This window comes from Eufriesea mexicana, unplaced genomic scaffold, assembly GCF_001483705.2.
Source record: "Eufriesea mexicana isolate 0111107269 unplaced genomic scaffold, ASM148370v2 scaffold1809, whole genome shotgun sequence".
Lineage (NCBI taxonomy): Eukaryota > Metazoa > Arthropoda > Insecta > Hymenoptera > Apidae > Eufriesea > Eufriesea mexicana.
In genome coordinates, this window is record NW_016909914.1 from 502,037 (window position 1) to 526,330 (window position 24,294).

General features: G+C 26.2%; 5 protein-coding genes across 6 annotated transcripts in view; 3 read left to right on the forward strand and 2 right to left on the reverse strand.

The window, feature by feature from the left end:
• LOC108549022 (kinesin-related protein 4) overlaps positions 1-19,829 on the reverse strand; it is a 237,398-nt gene extending 217,569 nt beyond the window's left edge. Inside the window, exons 1-6 of the mRNA XM_017902228.1 lie at positions 19,044-19,829; positions 14,251-14,381; positions 13,962-14,173; positions 13,691-13,879; positions 13,449-13,601; positions 12,420-12,516 (exon numbers count right to left, since the gene is read on the reverse strand). Of these exons, the coding sequence (XP_017757717.1) occupies positions 12,420-12,516; positions 13,449-13,601; positions 13,691-13,879; positions 13,962-14,173; positions 14,251-14,381; positions 19,044-19,219 (958 nt within the window). The 5' untranslated portion in view covers positions 19,220-19,829. The remainder of the gene's footprint in view (positions 1-12,419; positions 12,517-13,448; positions 13,602-13,690; positions 13,880-13,961; positions 14,174-14,250; positions 14,382-19,043) is intronic.
• On the forward strand, positions 11,642-19,119 carry LOC108549024 (fatty acid-binding protein 12). 2 transcript variants are annotated; one of them, XM_017902232.1, is made up of 5 exons: positions 11,642-11,762; positions 16,135-16,273; positions 16,835-17,007; positions 17,473-17,577; positions 18,408-19,119. In XM_017902232.1, exons 2-5 carry the CDS (start codon positions 16,204-16,206, stop codon positions 18,465-18,467), a joined length of 408 nt encoding a protein of 135 aa, XP_017757721.1. In that variant the 5' UTR covers positions 11,642-11,762; positions 16,135-16,203; the 3' UTR covers positions 18,468-19,119. The 2 variants fall into 2 exon arrangements, with proteins under 2 accessions (XP_017757721.1, XP_017757720.1); XM_017902231.1 differs by lacking the exon at positions 11,642-11,762 and adding an exon at positions 15,879-16,064 and having other exon boundaries at positions 18,408-19,044.
• Positions 12,718-13,419, forward strand: LOC108549023 (uncharacterized protein C4orf22 homolog). Its single transcript, XM_017902230.1, has one exon. It carries the CDS (start codon positions 12,718-12,720, stop codon positions 13,417-13,419), a length of 702 nt encoding a protein of 233 aa, XP_017757719.1.
• Positions 19,830-21,050: 1,221 nt separating the features above from the next.
• LOC108549015 (UPF0545 protein C22orf39 homolog) lies at positions 21,051-22,758 on the reverse strand. Its single transcript, XM_017902216.1, has 4 exons — positions 22,700-22,758; positions 21,689-21,764; positions 21,365-21,529; positions 21,051-21,269 (listed from the first exon to the last, which is right to left on the reverse strand). Exons 2-4 carry the CDS (start codon positions 21,749-21,751, stop codon positions 21,051-21,053), a joined length of 447 nt encoding a protein of 148 aa, XP_017757705.1. The 5' UTR covers positions 21,752-21,764; positions 22,700-22,758.
• A 114-nt stretch (positions 22,759-22,872) lies between these two features.
• Positions 22,873-23,787, forward strand: BCL7-like (chromatin remodeling complex subunit BCL7B-like protein). The gene is made up of 4 exons (XM_017902217.1): positions 22,873-22,967; positions 23,285-23,360; positions 23,422-23,527; positions 23,605-23,787. Exons 1-4 carry the CDS (start codon positions 22,876-22,878, stop codon positions 23,721-23,723), a joined length of 393 nt encoding a protein of 130 aa, XP_017757706.1. The 5' UTR covers positions 22,873-22,875; the 3' UTR covers positions 23,724-23,787.
• Positions 23,788-24,294: the final 507 nt, after the last annotated feature.

Consider the following 24,294-nt stretch of genomic DNA (forward strand, 5'->3'; position numbering starts at 1 on the left):
GGCATCTGATTCGCGGACCGAGGGCCCACCCTCGGTCCTGTCAACCACCAATGGGAAAACCGATTTCCCTTTGGAAACCATGGGCTCCGAAAGATCGTGCATCGCACAAGTTAGTTTGGTCGGTACCAGTCAGTCAGCAAATAATATTCGAAGAGTTCAGAAGAGTTAACCGGAACATCTACAAAATATACAGTCCACTAAAAATACAAGTTCCTCAAGAGATTTGGTTCGTCATTAACCGTCGCCAATTTCGGTCGACCTATTGACGATATACATAAGAAAAAGAACCTTTTACAAAAATCATTCCAAAAAAATGCATCGACATAACAGTATTCACTGAACCATTTTTCCACAAAAATCTCAAGTGACCTCATCTTCCTAAAAGCAATAAAAATGTATATTTTAAAGATACACGAAAAATGAATTCATGAGCAAAATTGCATGAATCAGTTTAATTACCTAATGGAACAATAATGAAATTTGTATGTGAAGTACAATGAAGTATGTGACGTCGATTGCATTGCATTCAAATACAAATATAGCACAAAGAAGTGAAAAGTAAATGTCAGTAAGGACGTAAAAGTAATCAGAGTCAGTGTTCAAATTTCATTTCACGTTTTATTGGAGGAAGTTTTCAATGTATTAATATTACATACCCCAATTATATATTAATACTATATTGTATACATACAGTTATTTATACTTAGTTTTATTCTATTTATAATGTACTTCTCAAGTATAAAGTATAAAATCTATAACTCCATAATTATATGTATGTATGTATTAAGTACATGCTTATTAAATTATATGAAATCTTTTTATAAAATAAATATAAAATTAAAAATTAGTGAAGATGAATTATATATTTATTATATATATTATATATATTCCAGATTATGTAAAGAATTATATTACTGTATATTACGTGTCTAATTGTATGTATGTTATTATATATTTATAGTTTTTTATGTTTACAATGATTTTCACCAAGTGGAAGTATTTTTTTTATTTTTTCATTTTATTTATTTATCTTTTTCTTTTTTTTTGTTTTTCTAATAGGATATCTTTTTTATTAATTTATTTATTATACATAATTAAATTTATTTTTATTTTCATTTCTGTCGAAAAATACTATGGAATTATAATGATAATTGTAACTTTTTTATCAATTATCTCAATATGTACTACAATATTACTGTTATTTCATTTTTATGTTTATTTTTATTTTTATATCTACCAAAGAATACTTCAAAACTTCTTTTTGCATTAATTGTTTTAATATTATATCAGTAATATGTTAGTATTAACTCCTAATATTCATTAGGTATATAAGTATCTCGCACTAATGCAAACGCGTGGCTACGATACGCATGCGTGATTGTACGGTACGCAAAAGCATGCCCATAGAATCATTTTTATGAATTCTGACATGACAGTTTTTGATAACACACATATAGTATACTGCGAAACCCCATTTATCTGAACTCCATATGTTGGAACGAAATTTTAATCGGTACATAATTAGCTACACTCTTGTCGACTTGACCACTCTCTATCTTAACATGCATCTGAATATCTTACTATTTAAACGAGAGATCATAAATAACAAGAAGTATCAATAAATTCCCATTTCTATAGAAAATAAAATCTAGTCAACATAAACAATTCTATCATGGGAATATCATAATCGAATTATCAAATATCACGTAAACAAATCACGAACAAAATACACAGTTGTGATTCACTACAGATCATAAATGGAACCAAACTGTCTGCAAAAATACTGCGAGTAATATACGATCTTCTCATTTGCCAAATCGATTAATTCTAAAAACCAAAAAGATAGAAAATTTTTTACATATAGAAAACACCGGTCAAGTGATTTGACACTAAAATTTCAGAAACCGAAGTTAGTCATTTTAACTTAAGAATAGTTCGTATACACAGAACACACGCACCAAAAATTGCTAATCACCTAGCAGTTACGAAAAATCTGAATAAAATATTTTTAAAATATTATTCTTACAAAAATATCTAGACGTATTAGGCGGTTATTTCAATTAAATTCGAGTTTGCCATAATAGTTTTCTGAAAGTCGTCACATTCTATTTCCCTACTAAGCAATTAATAAAGTTGCTTGAAAAAGGCAGTACTGCATGCCACGATACATCAGAGCATGGAAAACATCGCCAAAATGAAATAAACATGTATATATTAATACTTTTAATTCATTTATTTAATTATTATTTATTTATTATTCCTTGTTATTTACTTGTTCATACATTATGTATTACCTACTGTTTACTAATTATTTTTTACTTATTTACTACCTATTATTAGTTATTAGTTACTAGTTATTAGTTATTCATTGTTTATTATTTATCATTTATCATAAAATTATATTATTATATATTATTACATAATTTATAATTGATTTTTACTTTCATTTATTGCAATATGTCAATTTCCATGTACTAATACGACGTAAAAACCACAGCCTCTTTAATGTTGGTATGACAAAAATCAAAATAATGTCCCACGTATATGCCCTTACATATGCACGATAGATCACGTGAACGTTTTTTAACTCGTCTCTGTGTTAGTGTAGAACAATTCAATAACACTTCACGACAATCCCAGATGTGAATACAATTATGCATCAAACAGGAATAATTAACATTTCAATATCGAGTGAAAACGTCTACGTGAACATACATTAATAACAATGTTGATTTCCAATTGAAGCGTACGAAGAGTTCCCCAACAATTTCATTGAAAGTAGAATCAAAATTTCCAATTTATTTATGTCACGAAAATAATTAACGTTTCATTTTATCCGAAACCAATTGTTTTTCAATAACTTTGTTTAAAAAATTACAAATAACAGGTTAAATATATTTTATTATACTTCGTAATAATTTGTTATACTTTGTAATACTTCGTAACATAACGTTTTAATTATCAAAATAATTTTGAAAACATTTTACAAATTATTAAATTATTTTACACGATTTAATTGTTTCATTAAAAGAAAGAAATATTATTTATAAAGAGACTAATTATAGTTTCGATATTCCTTAGTAATAAGTTACTATATTAGCAATTTAGTGTTAATAAAATTATAACTAGAATGCAATTACGACAGTGGCAACTCACTATGCTCGACAACTACACCAAGTAATTCTAACCTCAATTGGTCTCGACCAACTCTCTATACTTCCAACATCTTATCTCAAATGAAGGGTAAGAGAAAAAACAGAAAATGTCCACTTAGTGATTTTATTTATTTTTGGAATGCAATAAAGAATAAACAAAAATATAAAATATAAAAAAAAGTGCAATAAGCGGGAAAAAGACATAACCCATAAAAATAAAATCATTTCTACCTCATCGAAGATACCCTATAAATAATAACAATTTTATTTTATTTCCATTAAATAAATTCATTATAAGCTTTGGCAATTTTATCATCTCTAACTACATCATCTCTGAAAACTGCAATTTATTTCCAGACGATGTAATAACATTGTGTAACCAAAAGTTTAAACGACGTTGGTTCCGTGCCGCGTTTAATTAAAGCGGACCTATTATATTTCCAAAAATTAATTTTACTACAGAGATGCGACGTTCATTAACGCGATACAGAGGGTAGAATATTAAATATATAAATCTCTCGTGTTTCGAAATTAAAAGATTGGTCGATAAATAAAATTCCGTAAAAATAAAAGAATTATAACCTCGAGGCAATCGAACAAAGTAGCAATCTCGTAAATTATCGATAACAGGATATTAATCACCGATGCGTATGATACATAAACAAATTCTCATTTTGATATGCGAGTAATAACATTTTTATAAACTTTGTTCGGATAATAAATTCATAATTAATCGGTAAGATAACTTTGATAATGAGATACGAGATGAAATATTTGATAAGAGAGACATATTCCATAATGACATAATAAATAAATAAAAATAACTCACACTATATTAAAAACAATTTTGTTTTTGGAATAAATAAATGTTTACGTATCGATGAGTTTAAAAATTTTTTTAATTAAAATTTGTAGTAATAAATGAAATTAAATACTTCAACTTTTACATCGATTATTCTCGACAATTATTTTGGTATAATTACAGATATAGTTTGCTTTACCTAGTTTATCATTTGAAAGTCCCATGTTAACCCCTGTTTTACCCACTATCGGTGGTCGATTTATAAACTCTAGTTCCCACTAACTTCTAAATCCAATTATACGTAAAATATATTAAATTTAAAAAATTAAATTATTTAAATTTCTTGCATACCTTTTTTACAATATTCTCTGAACATACTACGATATATGTATCTATGTACTAAACAGAGCTGGGAAAAATTCCCATAGAAGAAATATACATAGATCTGATTAGTCATACCATAATACAGTGACGTAGCTAGATCCTTCATTGCCTGGGACGGTCCCTCGGTTTGCTTCTCCTTGCAAAACACACCAAAAATATTGCAAGCATTGAACGTGTTAAAAATCAAATTCGCAACGATTGTTGCACTTTCAATCATTTTTACATAATTCAATTTTACATAAATAAAAGAATTGTCGAAGAATAAAATTGTCTCATATGAAAAATGTTGCATTGTCAATGATACATCGACCTTTTCTATACAGTTATAAAGATAAAGTACACGAATTTTCATTATTGTCTAATTGTGAGAGAGACGTCTCTAAATCGAATCACATAGAATGGCGTGACAAAGAGACCAAGGGAACATCGTGTTCAAGTAAGATAGAGCGATAACAAACGACACAAAGCAATGACGTAGAAATAGGATCAATATGAATTATCGACACGAGATAAAAAGAAGCGATATATAGTCTGAGTCGATACGAGTAACCGTCTGAAATAACTCGTTATCTATAGACTACATGAAAAAGTGTTTCCAAAAAAATTTTTTTATTTATCGGAACATATCAAATAGATGCATTTCGATTTTTGTCTGTCCTATGATATTCCATTTTTTAAAGATATTAACTAGTTATAATATTAATTAATATTAACTAACCTAAATAATATAACTAAATAATATCAACTAATCTTATGTTTTTTAAATAGCTTTATACATTTTATTTTCTAGTGTTTCGTAGCTGTTGGAAAAACAAATTCAGTAACTTATAATAAGGTAACCTTCCATTCACTTTGAATTAGAAAATGAAAAAAAAATTCTTGCATGATAATTTCTACAAAACAATAGAAAACATATGAAGTCATTTAAAAAAACTGAAGGTTATTTTTGTATCTCAAAAAATATAAAACAAAAAATTGAAATGCATTCACATGATACGTCCCATTAATTACAAAAAATTTATTTTGAAATTATTTCAAGTAGTCATCATTATATATATAGTAGCATAGGACAAGTTATTCGAATTTTAATTTTCATTATTAACTAAAAATGTTACATTTATTTACAAATGGAATTGTAGAGAATTAAATGACAAAGAAAATGAAGGAACTATATCGAGAGCAAGTAAGATGGAGAGATGAAGCATTGGCGTAGACACAGGATTTAGATTACCTATTTAACATAACTATGAAATTTGTCAAATCAGCTGCTTCTTGACAAAATTAATGTTGATTTTCATATCTAAATAAATATATAATTATGGTAATTATCTGTTAAAAATATTCCACTTACGATTTCAATGACTTTTAAATATCCTGTCAAGCATATTATTTTTCACCATCTTTTTCCCATGATATAATATGCATATAATATGCAGACATTATTTCCAATGTATAAAATAAAACAGAATATTATCACTATTTTAAAAAATATTTCTGGTAGCTTCAGTCTTAAATTTTATACGTTTATTTTTATATATTTTAATAAACAGACGTTAATATTGCATTTAATATTTTTTATAAATATATCATTAATAAATATAGTAACTCAGGGAAATTTTTTCTGAGCCTACCTATTTAAATTCATTCTACCACTTTAATTATTATTATACGTGCATACAATATTTAAATGCATATTACAGGTCAGTAGTTCTAGCACTTATTTATTCTAACATTAAATGAAAGGCATGCTAATGTTACTTATCCCTACTATTATGTCAGCATATGGCATGAAAAACCTAAAAGTAGAAATTTCAGATACATCAAAGGTAAAGTCAGACAGAACGGAGTACCCCTCTTGCCTTTGTGCAGTCCAGCAAGACTTCTTTCCAGCTCTACATAGTACCATCTGATTCTGCTACTACTTTAAGCAGAAGTTGCAACTTGAAAGTACACAGAACGAAATTTTACGGTACGTTACTTGTAAAACAGGTCATGTCTCGATACAATCATAATTATCGTTCTATCGCATAGTTTCCTCGACTCAACACACTAGAAGAAAGAGGAATCATTTTTGATTTCTCTTTGTCGTTTACGATAATTAACGAGAACATTGCGTGCTGTTTCATTTGCGAAAATAGGATAATTTAATTAAGATAATTCAAAGAAAGATTCGACACGATCCAATATCTTCCACCTATTTAAAAAAAAAATTCTGTCGAAATTAGAACTTTGTTTAAATTTAAAAATATTTTACATATAATATTGTATTAACAATCTGTTAAAGCTATTTTAAAATGCTACTTTGTTTAAAAAAAGTACAGTTCAAAGAAAATTCAATTGATTAAATTAATAGATATTTATAAAATTAAGAATTAAGGTAAATTGAAAATTACTTTAATAATTACATATTCTTTCTATCTAATAAAACAGTCTTCTTATTATTTTCAGTGACCTAGGAGAATCAAAAATCGAATAATTTTTAATATAAAACTAAATAAACGTTTTATTAACACTAAGTATATGAATGTCAAGAAATTCTAAGACAAGTTGATAAAAAATACACATTATGTATAAAGCAAAATTGGAATATAAAGAACTATGTACTTTTCCAATTTTGCATTGTTAATATTGTGTTAATATTCCATGATGAAAAATAAATATTCATGTTTATTTTTAAAGTCATCTGAAAACATAAAATTTTATACTTAAAATTACTGTTTAACTTTATATTGCACTGTTTGATAGTAAAATAACTGTTTTCTTAATTCATGTTATATTCAACAAGATAGACTCTATACATATAACACTAAATGTATTTTATGCAATCATTTATCAATAAATGACAATAACAAGACAAAAAAATTGTAGGAATATTCATCATTAAAATTCTAATTTAAAGATGTTGAAAACTAATAGTAAGTCTACAAATGATGAAAATATATCGGAATTAGAAAAAATATATTTTCCTCAAATCATACTCAAAAATTAGGGTCAGTGAAGAATGGGTTCAATGCAAATCTTGTATAATATACTACAACGTGGGCTTATTAAAATGCAGCAAAGATTTTCTGCCATTTGATGGCATTTCTACAGGGCAATTTCTGAAAAGCAAATTAATTTACAATTGTAATATCTATAAAACTAAAGTAATATATTTTGATTAATCAAAATAGTTATTAAAAGTTACTCCATTGTACTTCACAAACATATTAACTTATGTTTTAGTGAAACGAGGTTAATCCAATCAACATTTTTTAATTTACATTGTAATATTCAATGTCTAGGTTTTACTTGTAATATACAAATCAAAGTATTTTAGCATATTCTTAATGAAACAATTAACTCGAATAAAAATTTAACAAATTCTGAAGTAAAAAGACTAATACCATAAATGACAACTATCCAAATTTTACGATGTCGACGCGAAATTTTTTCAGACGCCAGACGTCGGAGACACGCGTCTTCTCGCAATACACAAACGGCTTAATGGGCTGTTAATTATTCCGGGCATGCGATTGTAGAAGCCACCCAGTAAAGCGTCGATTGCTCGAAGCATGGCTGCACGTACTATTGTGTCAGCGGTCGAACGGAACCAACAGGATACCCGACACGCGTCCAGAATTTTTTCTTTCCTTTTCTTCACGATACCTAAGCCATAGTTGGCCAGCTGTTAGTACACCCTGATTCTCCCTACTTGGCTTCTCAACAAAACACGTGACTTTTATTTGATCAAATTATCCTATAAAAATAATTAAAATTTATCCTGTGAAGCTTTCAACTGAATGTATGAAATCAAAAACAAAACATTTAAGTGGTACTATAATTTTTAACACAATTTTGTATCAATGGATTAACCATGAAATATAGTAAATCATGAATAGAAAGACATGGCTGTTTGGACAAGGAAGTCTTCTAATAGAGAAATAATCATCCCTCCTTATACTAGTTACTTTATTCTGTATTTATACTCATTACTTTTATACTGCAATACAAAAATATAAATAAATAACAAAGAATAAAATGCAATATAAATGTAATATACTTTTAATTATTTTATATACCTTTTGGAATTAGATTAAAATACATTTAGTACTAGAGTTACGAAAATAGTCAAAATAACTGATTTCAATCACAAAATTAATATTGAATTTTTTTGAGAAAAAATATATATCATCTTAATTATTATTATTATTGTTGTAATTATTATTATTATTTATGTACTTAATTGCTAAATTTCTGGTTTTTACTGCCATAACATTGCACACTTTAAAAGCTTTTAAAACACGTTTATCGTTTTCCAGAATCTTAAGGATATCTTGTTTCGTTTCCACACTCGGTATCATACTATTCTTCTTTGATGTTATTACATGCGAGGCGTTCAGGCGTATAATGCCTACTTCGTACAGAGATATCGAAGGAAATATACTGCTCAGATAATGGAACGTTTGGATAGTGGAATATTCGAATACTAAAACATTCGAATAATAGAGATTCCACTGTATTATATTAGGTTATAATCGGAAATAAACTGCAGCTTTTAGAAGTCTAACCTTTAAATCTTTATGTACTATAAACTTTGAGTTTATGTTTATTCCATGATATACCATCTTAAAATTCAGATATTGTACTATCGTTTAATAGTCATGTTTATGTTTTTCGTTCTTTACATCAACACAACACTAGAGAAATATATCACACGAAGTAGCAGAAACTGTTTGACATATCGATCATGAATAATGTAGTTAACATAGTGGAACCATGGAACGCATAATGCAATGCTTCTTACAAACAAAAATCTGTCATAATATAAACCATGCTGTAAACGGTTTTAAAGTATTTGTTAAATTTAAATTTTTATGATACTGTCGTGGTAAAGGGATAAAATAACATACATTCTCATCAGTGGACGCTATATAAATCGCGATGGCTTTTATTTTGATTAAATAACTATTTCTAAACAAATCTATATATATTGCTTTAAATATCCTTCCAGTAAATCTAATATTTTAGAAGTTTGTTCGTACTATTATATCATAAAAATAAAAGTAGATAGAGCAAACATGAGTTTGGAACCTTTTTTTCTACGAGTTACGAACACCTGTTGCGTAATTTAATATCCTCCGAACTTTTATTTATGGAAATGCGCCAAAGCTTTAGTTTACGATAATTCTATTACTACACGAGGATACTCCCAAATTTATATTGCCATTTTATACGAGAGTAATATCTAAGATGTGCTATTATACTTTTTAAAACTCTCAAAGAATTTATAAAGCTTACAAAACAAATTATTGCGAATAGAAATAGAAACTCGTTTTTAACGTAATACTAATATTAGTACATGAAATATAAAAATATATATTATTTAATATTAATTACATTAATTAAACATTAAAAAATTAGATTGAAGCATGATCTAGTTATTATAAATGTGAAAGATGAAGAATGAAAAAATGATTTCATCATAAACTAATACATTATTATTCATTTATATTCGATAAAATCATCTTCATTGTTGATTACGTAGATAGCTTAAATTAACAACCGCCATTAAGTACCTTTTTCACCTTCGTTTATCGTGACTTTCATTGAAATTATGTTTATGTATTCTAATTTGCATTTTAATTAATTCTCAAACTGACTCATAGATATCGTATTTGAAAGGTTTTCCTGTATTTTTACGCAGAAGATCTTGAAGTTAATATTTATGCGTATTATTTCTTTTATCTTTGATTACTTTTATGATAATTCTTTACGAAATCATGATTTTATTATTACTGAAATATTTAAAAATGTGAATAAATTAGATTACCTTGTGCGTTACAAAAATAATAATAATTTGCTCAAACTATATTCTGTTTCCTAATGTTGCATAAAAAATTATACGAGAATGTTAATAATATTATAAATACTTCACAGACTCAAATTTTGAAAAGTTCATAAAAATTTAAATATACCAAGTTTTATTATTAAACTATCATGGGCACTATATATATTATATTTTAATAGTTCATAAATTAGATTAGATTTAGATTATAGATATAGGTTATAGCTATCAATCGAACATTTTAAAAAAGATTTTTAGAAAAAGTATCTTTTAAAAAAGTAATATAATATAAAATGACAAAAAAATAATAACTAATATAAAATAAGTCATAAATAATGTATAGTAAGGTGAAAGCAATTTATTACAAAAAGTACAGAAAATTGGTATTCTCGAGCCTTCTGTATACCTAATTTTAATAAAATAATACTCCAAAAAGTCGAAAAATCTCGAAATTACCTTTTAATAAATTATCAATTTGTAGAAAAGTAACAAAATTTTTCTTTATAGATTATAGTAATTTTTATCGTAATAAAATATCAAAAAATACACACACTTCATAAAAAACTAAAAAATATCTAATAAAAATTTAGAAATAATAAGAACAAATATCTTTTGACGAAGTTTAATACTTCGAAAGAAAAAATATCGCAATAATTAATAAGAACAAATAGTAACTGTAATAAAAGTAATTTGAAACTTGCACGTCGAGATGATAATAGAATCAAGTTTCAGAAACCGCAATAACATGCCTACGGGAACTAGTTATAATAAAATAATTAAAAACATATGAGAAGAAACTGACATCTACACTATAAACATATCTTTCTTATTGTCATTCCTTGCTTATACTTTATTATAATTACGATACTAGAACATTTGTTTAAAGCAAATAACTTTTATTTTATAAATTCTCTTTCTCGGTTTAAATTTCTTAATTCCATAAAACATACTTGAATATATATGCAGGAAAGATTAAATATGAAATTACTAATTGTAAAATATTAGAATGTTATTTTTATATATTTGAAAAATTATTTATAAATAAATATAATTTTTTTTTAATGAAAACATTTTTAGATCATAATTTGTTTCCTATATGAAGAGTTAATTTATATATCTTTAACAGAAATAAATTATTTCAAATTTGTTAAAATATATATTTAGCTAAATTAATTGAAGCAATTGGTTGGATCATTGAAAAAGTAGAGTGTCCTAATATTTATATCGGATCAAATTTTCTACAATTAACATTTTTGTCATATTCTGTTTTATATTTTATTTAAAAAAGGAGAAAAAATTATTTTTTGAAAAAATAATCTTACTGAGATTAAACGTATGACTTTCTCAGCAATAAATTAAAAAAATATAAGAAACTGTACTTTGCACTTTCAAACGCGTTTGCGCAGTGTAAGTTCAATGCAATTGACCGGTTATAAGAGAATACCTGTATCGCCATCTAGTGATATTCAGTTTTCATGAGAACTGTGAAATTGATGACGAAGTTCATAGAAATAATGCAAAATAGTTAATTAAAAATAAGATTGATCGTACTAGTGAATATTAAACGTGTTCTACTTCATACGTACCAACGAACGTGAGTACTAAAAGTAACATTAAGTTTTAAACATAAACATCAATTACAATCATCGGTTTATATCCACACCCTATCATAAGACATTTCTTACTTCTGTGTTAATATTTCATATCAAAGATAATGATATATATTATATCGAACAATACCCGTGTATTATCGTAACTAAATGTAAAAATTTAACCTAAACGTTCAATAGCAAATCTGAATACGAGTAAATTATATGCTATAATTGAAATGTCACATATATTTCAGTTTCTTTAAACAATTTAAAAATTTAATTATGGTAATTAGTGATTCTATTTAAATCAAAACATAAAAAGGAATTCACATATTAGATAATCAAAATATAAAAAATGTTTTTAATACTTTCTAACTTATATTCCAACTATTACTTATAATTAAAACTTTATGTTATGTATAACAGAAGAACAAATTTTATATTTTAAAAAAATATGACTTATTTCATATAAAATATTCTTTTTTCTTTTATTATTTAGTTTTACTGGTTTTTCTTATCACATTTCATTTTATATTTAAATGATATTTCCAATATTTATATGTTTGTCTTTATATTAAATCATTTTTTTGCATATTTATATATTTATTGCAAAATCTTTTTTTTTTTAAGAAAGTAAAAAATTAATAAAATTGACTTACCTATTGCTCTTGAAATACTAAATACTCCATTGACACGCATAATCCCCATACTTTTCATTACTACTCCTCCAGCTCTTTGTATCCTTTCCACCTCATCCTGAGAACAAAAATTTATATTGTTTGCATATTGTATCATGAAATTTTTATAGAACACATTATATCTATCACATATCAATTGTTTTTCAAACAAAATAAATAAAACCTAATTTAAAATTTACTGTCAGAAAATTATTAAACTAAAAGATAAATTTTAATATTTTAAAGTCATTGACATTAATTAAATAAATAATATTTAAAAATGACAGTGATAGGAACACAAATAGATAGCGACAAAAGATTGTTACAGTTTGAAACTTATGAAGATTATTTGGATTCCCTAATAACATTTGTTGATCTTGGATATTTAGGAAATCTTATTAATGCACGTAGATTAGCCGAACTTGGTTATCGCTGTACAGGCAAAACACTTGATAAAGATACATTTTATCGCCGTTTGAATGCTGTGAAAAATTTACTCTTTCCAATTTATAAACCATATGAATTAATATCAGAATTAATAACACCAAGGGGTAATGTAATGCAAGAATTGGCTCTTCGAGAACGTTTAAATAGATTGAAAATTATATCCACCATTATATTCGTAAGAAACTTAACAAAACTTCAATTTGAAATTTCTGGTTACATCGATTTTAGTGAAAGACTAGAAAAAGAAAATTGGCTTCCATATTTCCAAGGAAGAAAGAAAATATGGCCTTATTCTTCTGATCTTGCATATTACGATTGGAAAACAGGAAAAACATGTTTGAATGAAACATCAAATTATCAACCTGTTATAGACCCAGTACTAGGTCTTCGATTCAAACATTGTCACGATAGACATCACATTAACGTTGATCCTGGAGTGCCTTCTCCAGGTATATATACAACACGAGTAAGAATACATAGTCACGAATACAAACATATAATATTGTACGATCATGTTCTTCGGAGCAAATGTTAAATATACTCAATGAAAACATATATACTTACTTTACGATGAAGTCGATGAGGATTCACTAATTGAATAATACTGTCACGTTTTACTAATATAGCTGTTGAATCTCCTACCCAAGCAACATATAATTTTTTATTTAATATTAAAGTGCAAACTGCAGTAGTACCACTAGTGACGCTACGTGAGTACTGCAACAATAATAGCATTTAAAATAAAAATTGTAAATTGTACTATCATATCCAATAATTTATTATATACATAAATTTCTGTTTCTTACTTCGGAATGTGTTTTACTTAAAAACAGATTGTCTGTAACACGAAAAGCGTCACGTAGGGCAACCTCTGGATCAGTAGGATAATATATACTTTCTGCTAAATATTGATGCAAATGAGATGCACTATATGCAGCTGCATCTTGTCCTCCATGTCCATCAAATACTGCATAATAATTTGCTACAGAGTCATGCTACAGTTTGAAACATATTTTTCTAATAAAAGATTCATTACTTATATATATCGGTTAAAAAAAATCTAGTGTCTGTATTTACCACGATATCAAATATAGTGTGTAAGTCGTGTAAAACAACGTAGCGATCTTCCATTTTTCTTCTACAATTTTTGGTTCCACCTGCTGTTACTTGTGGTAATGGTGACGAAGGAGGAGGTGGCAATAATGCCAATCTGCTATTGTCCAGATAGCGAGCACATATTACATTAACTTTGACAGTAACATCTTCCATTAATGCTAGTGAATCATATGCTACAAAAAAAAGAGATTTTATCAAATATATTATCATTATTACAGACAATAAAAAAGTTTATTATACAATAACATACCTTTTCTAAATTTTTTAAACACATTGCTTTCTGCGCAATTTATCAAATCTTCTGGTTGTTTTTTACATGTGGATTTCATTTCTTGTATTACTTGACGAATCAAATATCCTTGTAAACTTGGTGGACAATGCCTAGAATGTAATAAAAGCTCTTTATTATATTTCAAGACTTTAAAATAATAATTTATTCATAAAATAATAAAAAATTAAATTTCATAATATAAATAATATAAAGAACAAATTTTGTAATACAAATACATCCCTGAACATAGAAACTATAAACATAATTGACACACAAGTCAGTAAATTGAAAGCAATAAATGTATGAAATTTTCAGTTCACAAAATTCAAAAATTCATTTTCTATAGTGAAAATATATTATCACATAGTGACAACCATGGATTTTTCATTTCGAAATTCTTTAAAGCGTAAGCATAAAAGTTGTTTACAATTTGTAATAAAAATAATTTTACATTAACCTTTAAAACACATTTCAACATTAATCCACTTTGTTTGTTAATAATAATTTTTTACTAGTATTAGTATTATATTGATTTTAATTTTTACAATTAAATATAATGATAGATACAATATAATGATTAATATATTTAAAGTAATATATACATGAAATTTTCTTTTAGGAACAACTTTTATCGTACTAGAAATTATATTAAATATGTACATGTAAAATTCACTACTAATGAGTTAATGATTGTCATTGACTATTTATTCAATTTATCTATTAAGTGAGATAACATATTTATTAAACAAGAAATATCTCAATTTTATTGTAGTTCAAAATATTTAATTTAAAATGTTAAAGTGATTTATATCATATTTTAAATTTTGTCATAGTTGTATAGTATATTTAATTTAATGATAAAAAATTAACATTCCTTTAAATATTTGTTTACATCGTTAAAACTTATATTTTATTATTAATATTAATTTGTGAATAATAATATTTAAAAAATAATTTAAAAAATAATATTTAATTACCAATCATAATTTATAGATAATTTAACAATTCTATAATTACAACTTACAATTAAAAAGAAAAGAAAATAATTTTGATTATAAAAATTCTGGGAAAATAGTAGTATCGTTACATTAAATAATTTAATCAATAGATGATTTTCTTGATTTTGTACTTTTCATTTCTCCCATATATATATTCTGATATATAATTATCAATATATATTGATATAATATATATTTATAATCTGATATATATATCAGAACAATATTACAATTTTATAGTAATCCTACTATAATTATTAATATTATTTTTATTACTATTACTACATAAATAAACAATCAACATTTAATTATCATTATTTAATTACATTATCATCATTTTGTTAAAAGTTGCAAGTCTCATCGTAAGACGATATCATCATAGAGGTAACTCATTTCCTACCAGTGTAAATATGTACTTCTATATCTTATCTAACAAACATAGCGCAATCAAATGCACCGCTTTATTTCACTCAATTTGAAAACAGTTGTAATTTATTACACGAAAGTAATAAATTTAATCTTCTTAGTAAAAAAATTACTAATTTATAAATAATAATGTACAAATTAATTTATTAAGAGAAAAATACTGAAATTAATAGAGTTTGAAAAAATTAGCCTGCACATACTTTATATTCGCCATATATGACAGTGTATCATTTAGATATGAAAAATCTATGGAAAGGAGAAGTAACTTTCAAGCGGCATTTGATTCAAGAACAAGGGGACGACGATTTAGATAAAAATTTTACCAAGATTATAGACAGCAATGACATCGAGGATACATTTGTTTCAAATGTATTAAGAATCAACATTTTTTTTTGTACTGGTCCATAGCAATATGTCTGAAAATGAAATCTCGTTACAGTCGACGAGAAAGCATCCCGAACGAACACCAAACGCATCGTCTCCGGAATATTACCGACAGAGAAGCGAAATGACATCGATCGTCGGCACTTATCAACATGAAAGCAATGAAAACCTCGATGAGTATTTCAAAGCCGTGGGTATGTTGAAAGCGATTAAAAATGAATGCGACCTACCTTATGATGCAAATAAAAATAAATACGGTTTATAACGCTGCCATTGCCCATTTATTATAATTTTACATTCGTTATTTTATTCTTGAAAAATTAATCAATCGACCAAACAAATTATCAAATTGATTTATTTATTGTACGACAACCGAATGTTTTAATGTTCTATCGATTATGAATATAAATTAAAATTTTTATTTCGATTAGTATTTAATATAGACGCGTGCGCATGCATACACACAACACTCATTATATATATATATGGATTTATAATTATTTGTATCAACAGTGTATATTTTATGTCTTTTTTAGTTACTGAATATTTCATTTATTAAATAAAGAGTTAAAATGTTCAATTTTAGTGGATTATTTATTGAAAACCCGTTATAGAATTATATCAAATTATTCCGATAGAAATTACTAGTTTTTTTGAAACGACAAAATTTCAAACACGATTTATGTCCTACTGGAAACAATGACACATAGAACCGAAATTAAGCCAATTTCGTTTTCAATTGCATGCACCTATAGGTGTACCATACATTCCACGGAAAATGATGTGCATGTCCAGTCCACGACTGGAAATATCGAACGATGGAGATAAATGGACCATTCGTACCATTACGATGATTCGTACGGCAGAAGCGACGTTTATACTCAACGAAGAATATGAAGAACATATGCCTACCGGAGTCGTATTGAAAGTACTATTATTTTTATATTATTTTTTAAAATATTACGCTTGTCTAAATTAATTACGATAACATCTCAAACTTTCACTGTAAAAGCGAGAAAGAGAAAAATATCTTTACATTGACGTCTAATTTAATATTTTGCCATACATTTAGTATTTACCGTTAGTCGGTATGAATTTTTCGGAAGGAATACTTTATTTGTATGACAGTTTAAATTATATCATTTATTTAGTTATATTATACATATTATATATGAAATAACATATATTAATTATACGATATAGAAAAGCCAATCATATATTTTCGTGCATATTATATTTAAATCAATGTAAATAAATTATCCAAGTGTTTAATGAGACGACAATTTTTTTTTAATATTTTTTATAATTTGTTTTGTTTGAAATATTGAATTTTCCGATTTGAGGTGGTATAAAAAAGGTTTCATTGTTTATATTTCTGTCTGTTTTCGTTTAGAATGTAACTACAATGGAGGGAGACAATCTAGTAACAGTTTCAGTTGGTCCAGATAACAACAAAGTCATACGGAAACACGAACTTACACAGGATGGTTTAGTTTTGGTACGTTTCGATACACTTACATTTACGTTTATACGTCTATTTAAATCTAAATCTAAATCTAAATCTAAATCTACATTTACATTTACATTTGCATTTACAATCGTGTGAACTCTTTAAACATAAAACAGAAAAAAGCTTATTTTTATTTTCTATATTATGTATAAACATAAACGATTAATTAAAAACGTAAACATATGAATATAATTATATATTGAGAATGACATTATATTAAGAATTGACAATATAATGCAATAACCAATGATTATAACGAAAAACGTTATATCGCTTCAAAATTAGTTCAATTAAGGCCTAGCAATATTTAATTTAATTTTAAAATTAAATTTCCAAATTTGTCGTCCTCTCGAAATTAGCCATTACAAATATTTTATACATATTTATATTCATTTGCACGCGTACAGTTTTTGAAATACAATATACTGCACCTGGCAGCAATTATAATACGATTATTCACTTCAATTAACTAGAACCGTTAATGTATAATCAGGACCGTATTTATACTTCTGAAGACCCTAGGCGCAACATCATTACGATGTTTGAAAAGACTATTTAAAAGAAATATTTAACTGTTTGATTTCTATATTTACATCACTCGATTATTATTCATGATGTAAATTTTTTTCGCGAAATTAATAGGTAACTAAAAATAATTAACATAAAAGTAAAAGTCTATTGATATAAATATAGACTATATCAAAAAATCAATGTATGTAATTATTTGGATTATCATCTAAATTGGTGAAGTGGCCATGATTCCGAATAATTACCAAAATAAAAATTACTAATATTAATGTTGTATTCTCTATTTTCAGACAATGACCCACGAAAAGAGTGGCCAAGTAGCGAAGCGCTATTTTAAGCGTCTTTCATAAACCTTACTTATATTTTGGACGAGAAATTGTTTTTATCTTATTTCACACGGATTACGTTAACTACTGATAATTAAGTACTTAATTACTTATATATTTGTAGTGTAAGGATAACTCGTCGACCATACAATTTAAAAGCACATTTTAAACAGCGAAAAACTATCATATGACAATTGTAAGCTATATGAAAAATGCTACAATTTCCAGAAGAAAAAAGTCGCGGAACAATCAGAAACATTCCTACTGTCATTTACAGCATGCGCCCCGCCTACTTTTATTGCGTGTCACGTGTTGCTAGTATACAAAAACATGGATAAACAAAAATTATATTACGAATTAAAAATAAACAACTAAGATGTCAAGCACAAATGATTTCAAATTGTATTGTAATTAAAGCTATCGAAACATTTTGTTGCGTATAAAAATATAATAGAAAACAAAACTGCTGAAAGTGTACAGTTTACAAGACCTATATTGATGCCGGCCGCCATAGACGCTATCAACGAATAAACACGTTTTATGTCCACCCACGCACTGACATGCTGCAATATCATTCATTTAAAAAGTACATTCACTTACCTCTGGTTGAGGCAGTGTAGAGTCACATTGATGATTTCACCGACAATCTCATTTTCGTACAACTTAAACCAGCTCACCAAAGTAGACAGCTGATCGTACCGCGTTACGGGGACAAATTCGGAGAAAAAACGGCTATACGCCCCAAGATAATCACCATCAGGACAGTCTTCCGCCATTCTTTTTTGTCTTTGTGAGAAATCTAAGTTACCGGCGCACACTTGTGTCAGCACAAAGAGCACAATACTCGACTCCGTTTACGAGATGTTAACACGATACCGTAGTAGCTGTCTCTTGGCAAGTCAAATTAGTGGCTTTATTTCGTATCTGTTATTTTCCTAACAGAGTGATGCTCTGATCTAAACCTATTGGTTGATAGGCGATATTTGTATTTAGATTACGTCACTCATTCAGCATCGCGTACATACGTAACACTACGGTCTGATCGAACAACGCGTTTCTCTATTGTGCGTCTCTCAAAGAAGTGGGGAGGATTTGCCGCGACGTTTAAACACTATCTCTCCCGTTTCTTTGAGTCCAGCGTTGCTTTTTGCCTTTCCTTTTGCTACTGGCCACTTGCGGATTGACTCTCGTAACGGAGGAAAAAGTGCGTAACGGAATTCACCGAGTAGCGTACTGCGCATGTCCGACACGGAGCTCTGCATTTGCTGTTTCGGCCGTCTATACTATTTCTTTGCAATACGTAATTGTTTACAATACATATTGTTATTTTTCTTGCAACTTTTATATATGCTTTTAATTTTATTACTTCTTCCAACATTTATTATTATTGTCCCGATATTGCATATTTTATACTTTTATCTGTATTTCAAATTTATATGGAAAATGTAATAATTAGAAAATGAAGTAATCACAAATTTTAAATCAAATTATTAAATTACTATTGTTATTATCTATATTTATATGTTAATAATGTATTTAATTACTTAAACTATTACTTTTATGTAAACTATATTTTCAACGTCTTGTTTATTAATTTTATATAGTTCCATAATTCTTTACATAAAACGGTATATCGTTAAATAAGATCGTAAATACATACATATATTTTTAAAACTTATTTGTATTATAATACAATATAAAATAACTTTTCGCGGTTCTAATATAGCAAAATAATTAAATCACTTATTAAATTAATTTAAATTATCTAAACGAAAATGAAAATTATTTCAATCACAAAATTTTATTTTTTGAAAAATATATTATTTCTAGTATATATATACTAATTATAATTCTTAAGTCGGAAGTAATTTTTATACATATGATTATAATTTTTAAAAAAGTAAGTTTAATATTATAATACTTTGAATATTAAATAGAACAAACCTATTTGAAAAAATAAAATACAGATTTTTTTAAAAATGAAGTAAATGAAATCCACCATAAAGGAAAATTTAATTGTTATAATCTATATTTATTTGTACATATATTGTATAAATAAGGAGAGCACAATGTAGAAAATCATTTATTAAAAAAAACATTAATGAAGTATGGACTCATTCCAAAAAAAATGTTTTTAATCAAATATTAAAATTAACCTATTATAAATAAACTTAATTTTAATTATTTTTATTTAAAAAATGTATAAACACTTAAATGTAAATGAACGCTACTTTTGATTTAAAATATTCTTAAAAATTTTATTTAATATTTAATTAATTTATTTCTTTATATTCTAAGATTCTTGTAACATGATGTATTTTTAATATAATTCATTTCTATTATGTAAATTTTTGCATATTAAAAATATGAAGATATTAAAGATCATATTAAAGGTAATATAAGACATATGATAATTCAATATTATTCTTTACATAAAATTTATTATTTATTTAGTTTAGCCAATTGATATTTCTTGTACCATGTTGTATAATTAATTTGTAGTTTAACATATACGTATATTTTTTAGTATAATAAAACATAAAATCTTCACTGTTTTAACATTAATGTTTACTACTTAAAAATACCTATAAAAAAATTTAATTCTTTCTACATTATGATACAAGAATATTTTCCAATTTCTTTTCTTTGTTTCTCATGGTCGTTTACATATTTTAAATATGAATTTTTATTTCTTTCTTCTAGCCAGGTAGGTAATGGTGCATTCCAATTCTCTGGAGGTTTATCTCTCTTTTCCCAAACATTATTACCGTAATGACCTTTTAGTCTCTTAAATCTACGTTCCCTCTCATTAGCAATTAATTCATTCTGTAAATAATGTAATATTTTTTAAAATATTAAATATTTTATTATAAGCAAAATTATGTAAAATATTTTTCAAATAAATTTGATTTCTAACATACATATGCTTCCTTATTTTTATTTTTTTCCCATTGACAACAGTTTATGTAATCCTTTTTCCATTGTTTACAATCTAATATTTCTCCAAATATAAAATATTGATGAAAGCGTGCTCTTATGCTACTACAATCTTTAAATTCGTCTTTATATATGGCACATGGCTTGATCTGAAATGTACAAAATATTCAATTGTTAATTATAAAGAAATAATATATTGAGTTTTTATTATATCTTTAATGTTTAATCACAATTAAATTTAATTATAATTAGGAATTAAATATAACTGATACTAAATATAACAAACTATATTAAATATACAGTATTACCATCCATTCATATTCAAGCTCTTCAGATGCAGCATTTTCAGGTGTATTATCAGGTTTAGACATCTTTTCTTCGATTCTTTGGTTAAGTAAGATTATCAGCTATTATTTCTTTGCGAATATCAGTTTGTGTAACAGTTTATATTTGCAAATACAAATTAATGATATTTTCTTATTATTCAACACTAATTTTGTTTGATATTTTGTTTACGTAACAGTAAAATATTTGATAATAGACATCTGAAGTTTCGAATGAAACGTGATTGCATAATGTTTATGATAAAGACAGCTAATGTTATAATTATGTATACCATAATATGAAAGTCATGACACAGACTTTAGAAAGAATAAAAATTGATAAATTTTAATTTAAGGCATGTTTAAATGATTTATAATTCTTTATTGTATTTTGTTTTATCTTACACTCCATTAACAAAAACTAACATTATGAATTCGCCTTACGATAAGGATACGAATAAAATATTCTGTAAAAAACAATAATAGATAGTTTTATTTTTTTCTTTTTCAAAGCACAGTGTTTCAATAATGATATTGTTCATATCATCTTTTAACTACAATAAAAAACATTGTATAAGATATTACTATATAGTTATATTTCTTTTACTACCTAAAATTTTCTGGTACTATATATATAAAAACCGTCAACTTGCATTACTTTTTATATATTTTCTGATATTAACAGTATCTGAATAAATATATTTGTGATATAAATTCGTGTATATTCGTATAATATTATAGACTACAAAAAGCGCTACAATTTCATTTACCATTTGTGTCAGTGATGCTCATATTAACTATCTTTACTAAATCATATTTTTATTTATAATAAACTTAATATATTATTATTATCAGAAAATTTATTCTGAAATTTTATATACATAAAACTTATAATAAATATATGTAACAAATAATAATGATTTTAATATCTTCAAAACATGAAGTTAGCTTACTAATGAGTGTCGCTGGTTTCCGCCATTCCCTCTGTACCCCTACCTTTTGTCACAGACGTATCGTCTTGTTATGATTGTAATTCTCGTTCTTTGAACTGAAGGTGTTTGCTACCCCGCTGTAGAAAGTTATATTCGCTGTCAGTTTTCTAACCTCTTTACCGACGAATGTTCCGGTGTTTCATATCGTGTTTAGTTAATAGTGACATATAATCGCGTAACATGATGTCGCGGTCTGTGCGTGCAGAGACTCGTAGTCGTGCCAAGGATGATATTAAGCGTGTAATGCAAGTTGTTGACAAAGTTCGCCATTGGTAAATCTCTTAACATATTATAGATGCACGAGGAAATGAAAGGTCTCAAAAAAAAAAAAGTAAAAAAAGAATGTAGTAAAACTGTATGGATATCAAAAACGGATTAAAATTTTTCTTAATTGCGAGATTTAATAGAAATTTTGCATTACACATGTCAGCTGTAAACAGACTTTTGTAGTTCTGACATATTTCATGCGTGTTGATTGAATAATAGTGTTCTTGTCTGCTTTTTTAATAACAGTAAAGAAGGTAGCTTCTCTGTCTGTTGTTTTAATATTAGTTTAAGGAATGCACTTTTCATGTTGATACTTTTATAGGGAAAAGAAATGGGTTACGATAGGAGAAACTACTATGAAGATTTATAAATGGGTACCTATATCAACACTTGATCAGGTAACTAAGAGTTGTAAAACAAATAGAAATAAGAAATAAAAATTAGTATTTTATTGCTTAGAAGAAGAAAGGCAAGACCGTTGCAGATAAGGAAAATGGTTTGCCAAGAAAAAGTGGATTAGATTCCTCCAATTCTAATTTTGGTCTTACAGAGGACTCAAATACATGTGAGTTAAATGTTAATAAATTACAGAATATGTGTTACTTCTGAATATTAAAATTTACAAAATTTTGAATGTATTAGGTTTTTCAACAGTTAGTGATTCTCAAGGGTTAACTGATTTTTCTGCACATCTGGGATTTTCAGAAGATTCTAATTCGCAAAATAGTGAACCAACACCTAAAAGGTTAAAGACTGATTAAAGTTTATTCTGTGACTGTTATTTGGGATATAAGATATTTAGGAAATCATTTATATCTTCTATGAATTTGCACACTATAAAATTACCTTAAATGATAATTGTAAATGAACAAACTGAAAGAAGTTTTATTTTCCACTTTATTTTATACTTAATGAAAATTTTCATGCATTAAGAAAAGAGTAATCATATTAAACAATTTATGTTAAATAGAGTGAATTTATTTTTTATACATAAATTTGTTGCAAAGTAATATGGTTTAATTTAGAAAATAAAATTAATGATATTTTAATAGGAAATTTGTATTAAATGTTCAATCTGTTTTATGATCTGATATAAAAAAAATTAGTATAAAATTACTTTTTCAAAACAGATTGTACATTTTAAACAATATTCATATTTTCACAGTATTATTTAATTCATGATATACGTACAGATTTTTCATTTATTTTAATGTAACATTTAAAATAATCAGTTATAAAACATTAACATGTTATAATTTTAGAAATGTAAAATAAATAATGATACATTTGTTTCTTGCTGTAAAATAGTATTTTCAAAATACTTATGTATAA

Excerpts from the sequence above, each read along its gene's own strand:
- BCL7-like (XM_017902217.1), top strand. The coding sequence starts at position 22,876 with ATGATGTCGCGGTCTGTGCGTGCAGAGACTCGTAGTCGTGCCAAGGAT. Across the intron at positions 22,968-23,284 it reads GTTGACAAAGTTCGCCATTG|GGAAAAGAAATGGGTTACGA; the intron begins GTAAATCTCTTA and ends ATACTTTTATAG. Across the intron at positions 23,361-23,421 it reads CTATATCAACACTTGATCAG|AAGAAGAAAGGCAAGACCGT; the intron begins GTAACTAAGAGT and ends TTTATTGCTTAG.
- LOC108549015 (XM_017902216.1), bottom strand. The coding sequence starts at position 21,751 with ATGTCTAAACCTGATAATACACCTGAAAATGCTGCATCTGAAGAGCTT. Across the intron at positions 21,530-21,688 it reads AGCTTGAATATGAATGGATG|ATCAAGCCATGTGCCATATA; the intron begins GTAATACTGTAT and ends TGTACATTTCAG. Across the intron at positions 21,270-21,364 it reads ATAAAAATAAGGAAGCATAT|AATGAATTAATTGCTAATGA; the intron begins GTATGTTAGAAA and ends CATTATTTACAG.
- LOC108549023 (XM_017902230.1), top strand. The coding sequence starts at position 12,718 with ATGACAGTGATAGGAACACAAATAGATAGCGACAAAAGATTGTTACAG.
- LOC108549024 (XM_017902231.1), top strand. The coding sequence starts at position 15,912 with ATGACAGTGTATCATTTAGATATGAAAAATCTATGGAAAGGAGAAGTA. Across the intron at positions 16,065-16,134 it reads AGGATACATTTGTTTCAAAT|TCGACGAGAAAGCATCCCGA; the intron begins GTATTAAGAATC and ends ATCTCGTTACAG. Across the intron at positions 17,578-18,407 it reads CACAGGATGGTTTAGTTTTG|ACAATGACCCACGAAAAGAG; the intron begins GTACGTTTCGAT and ends CTCTATTTTCAG.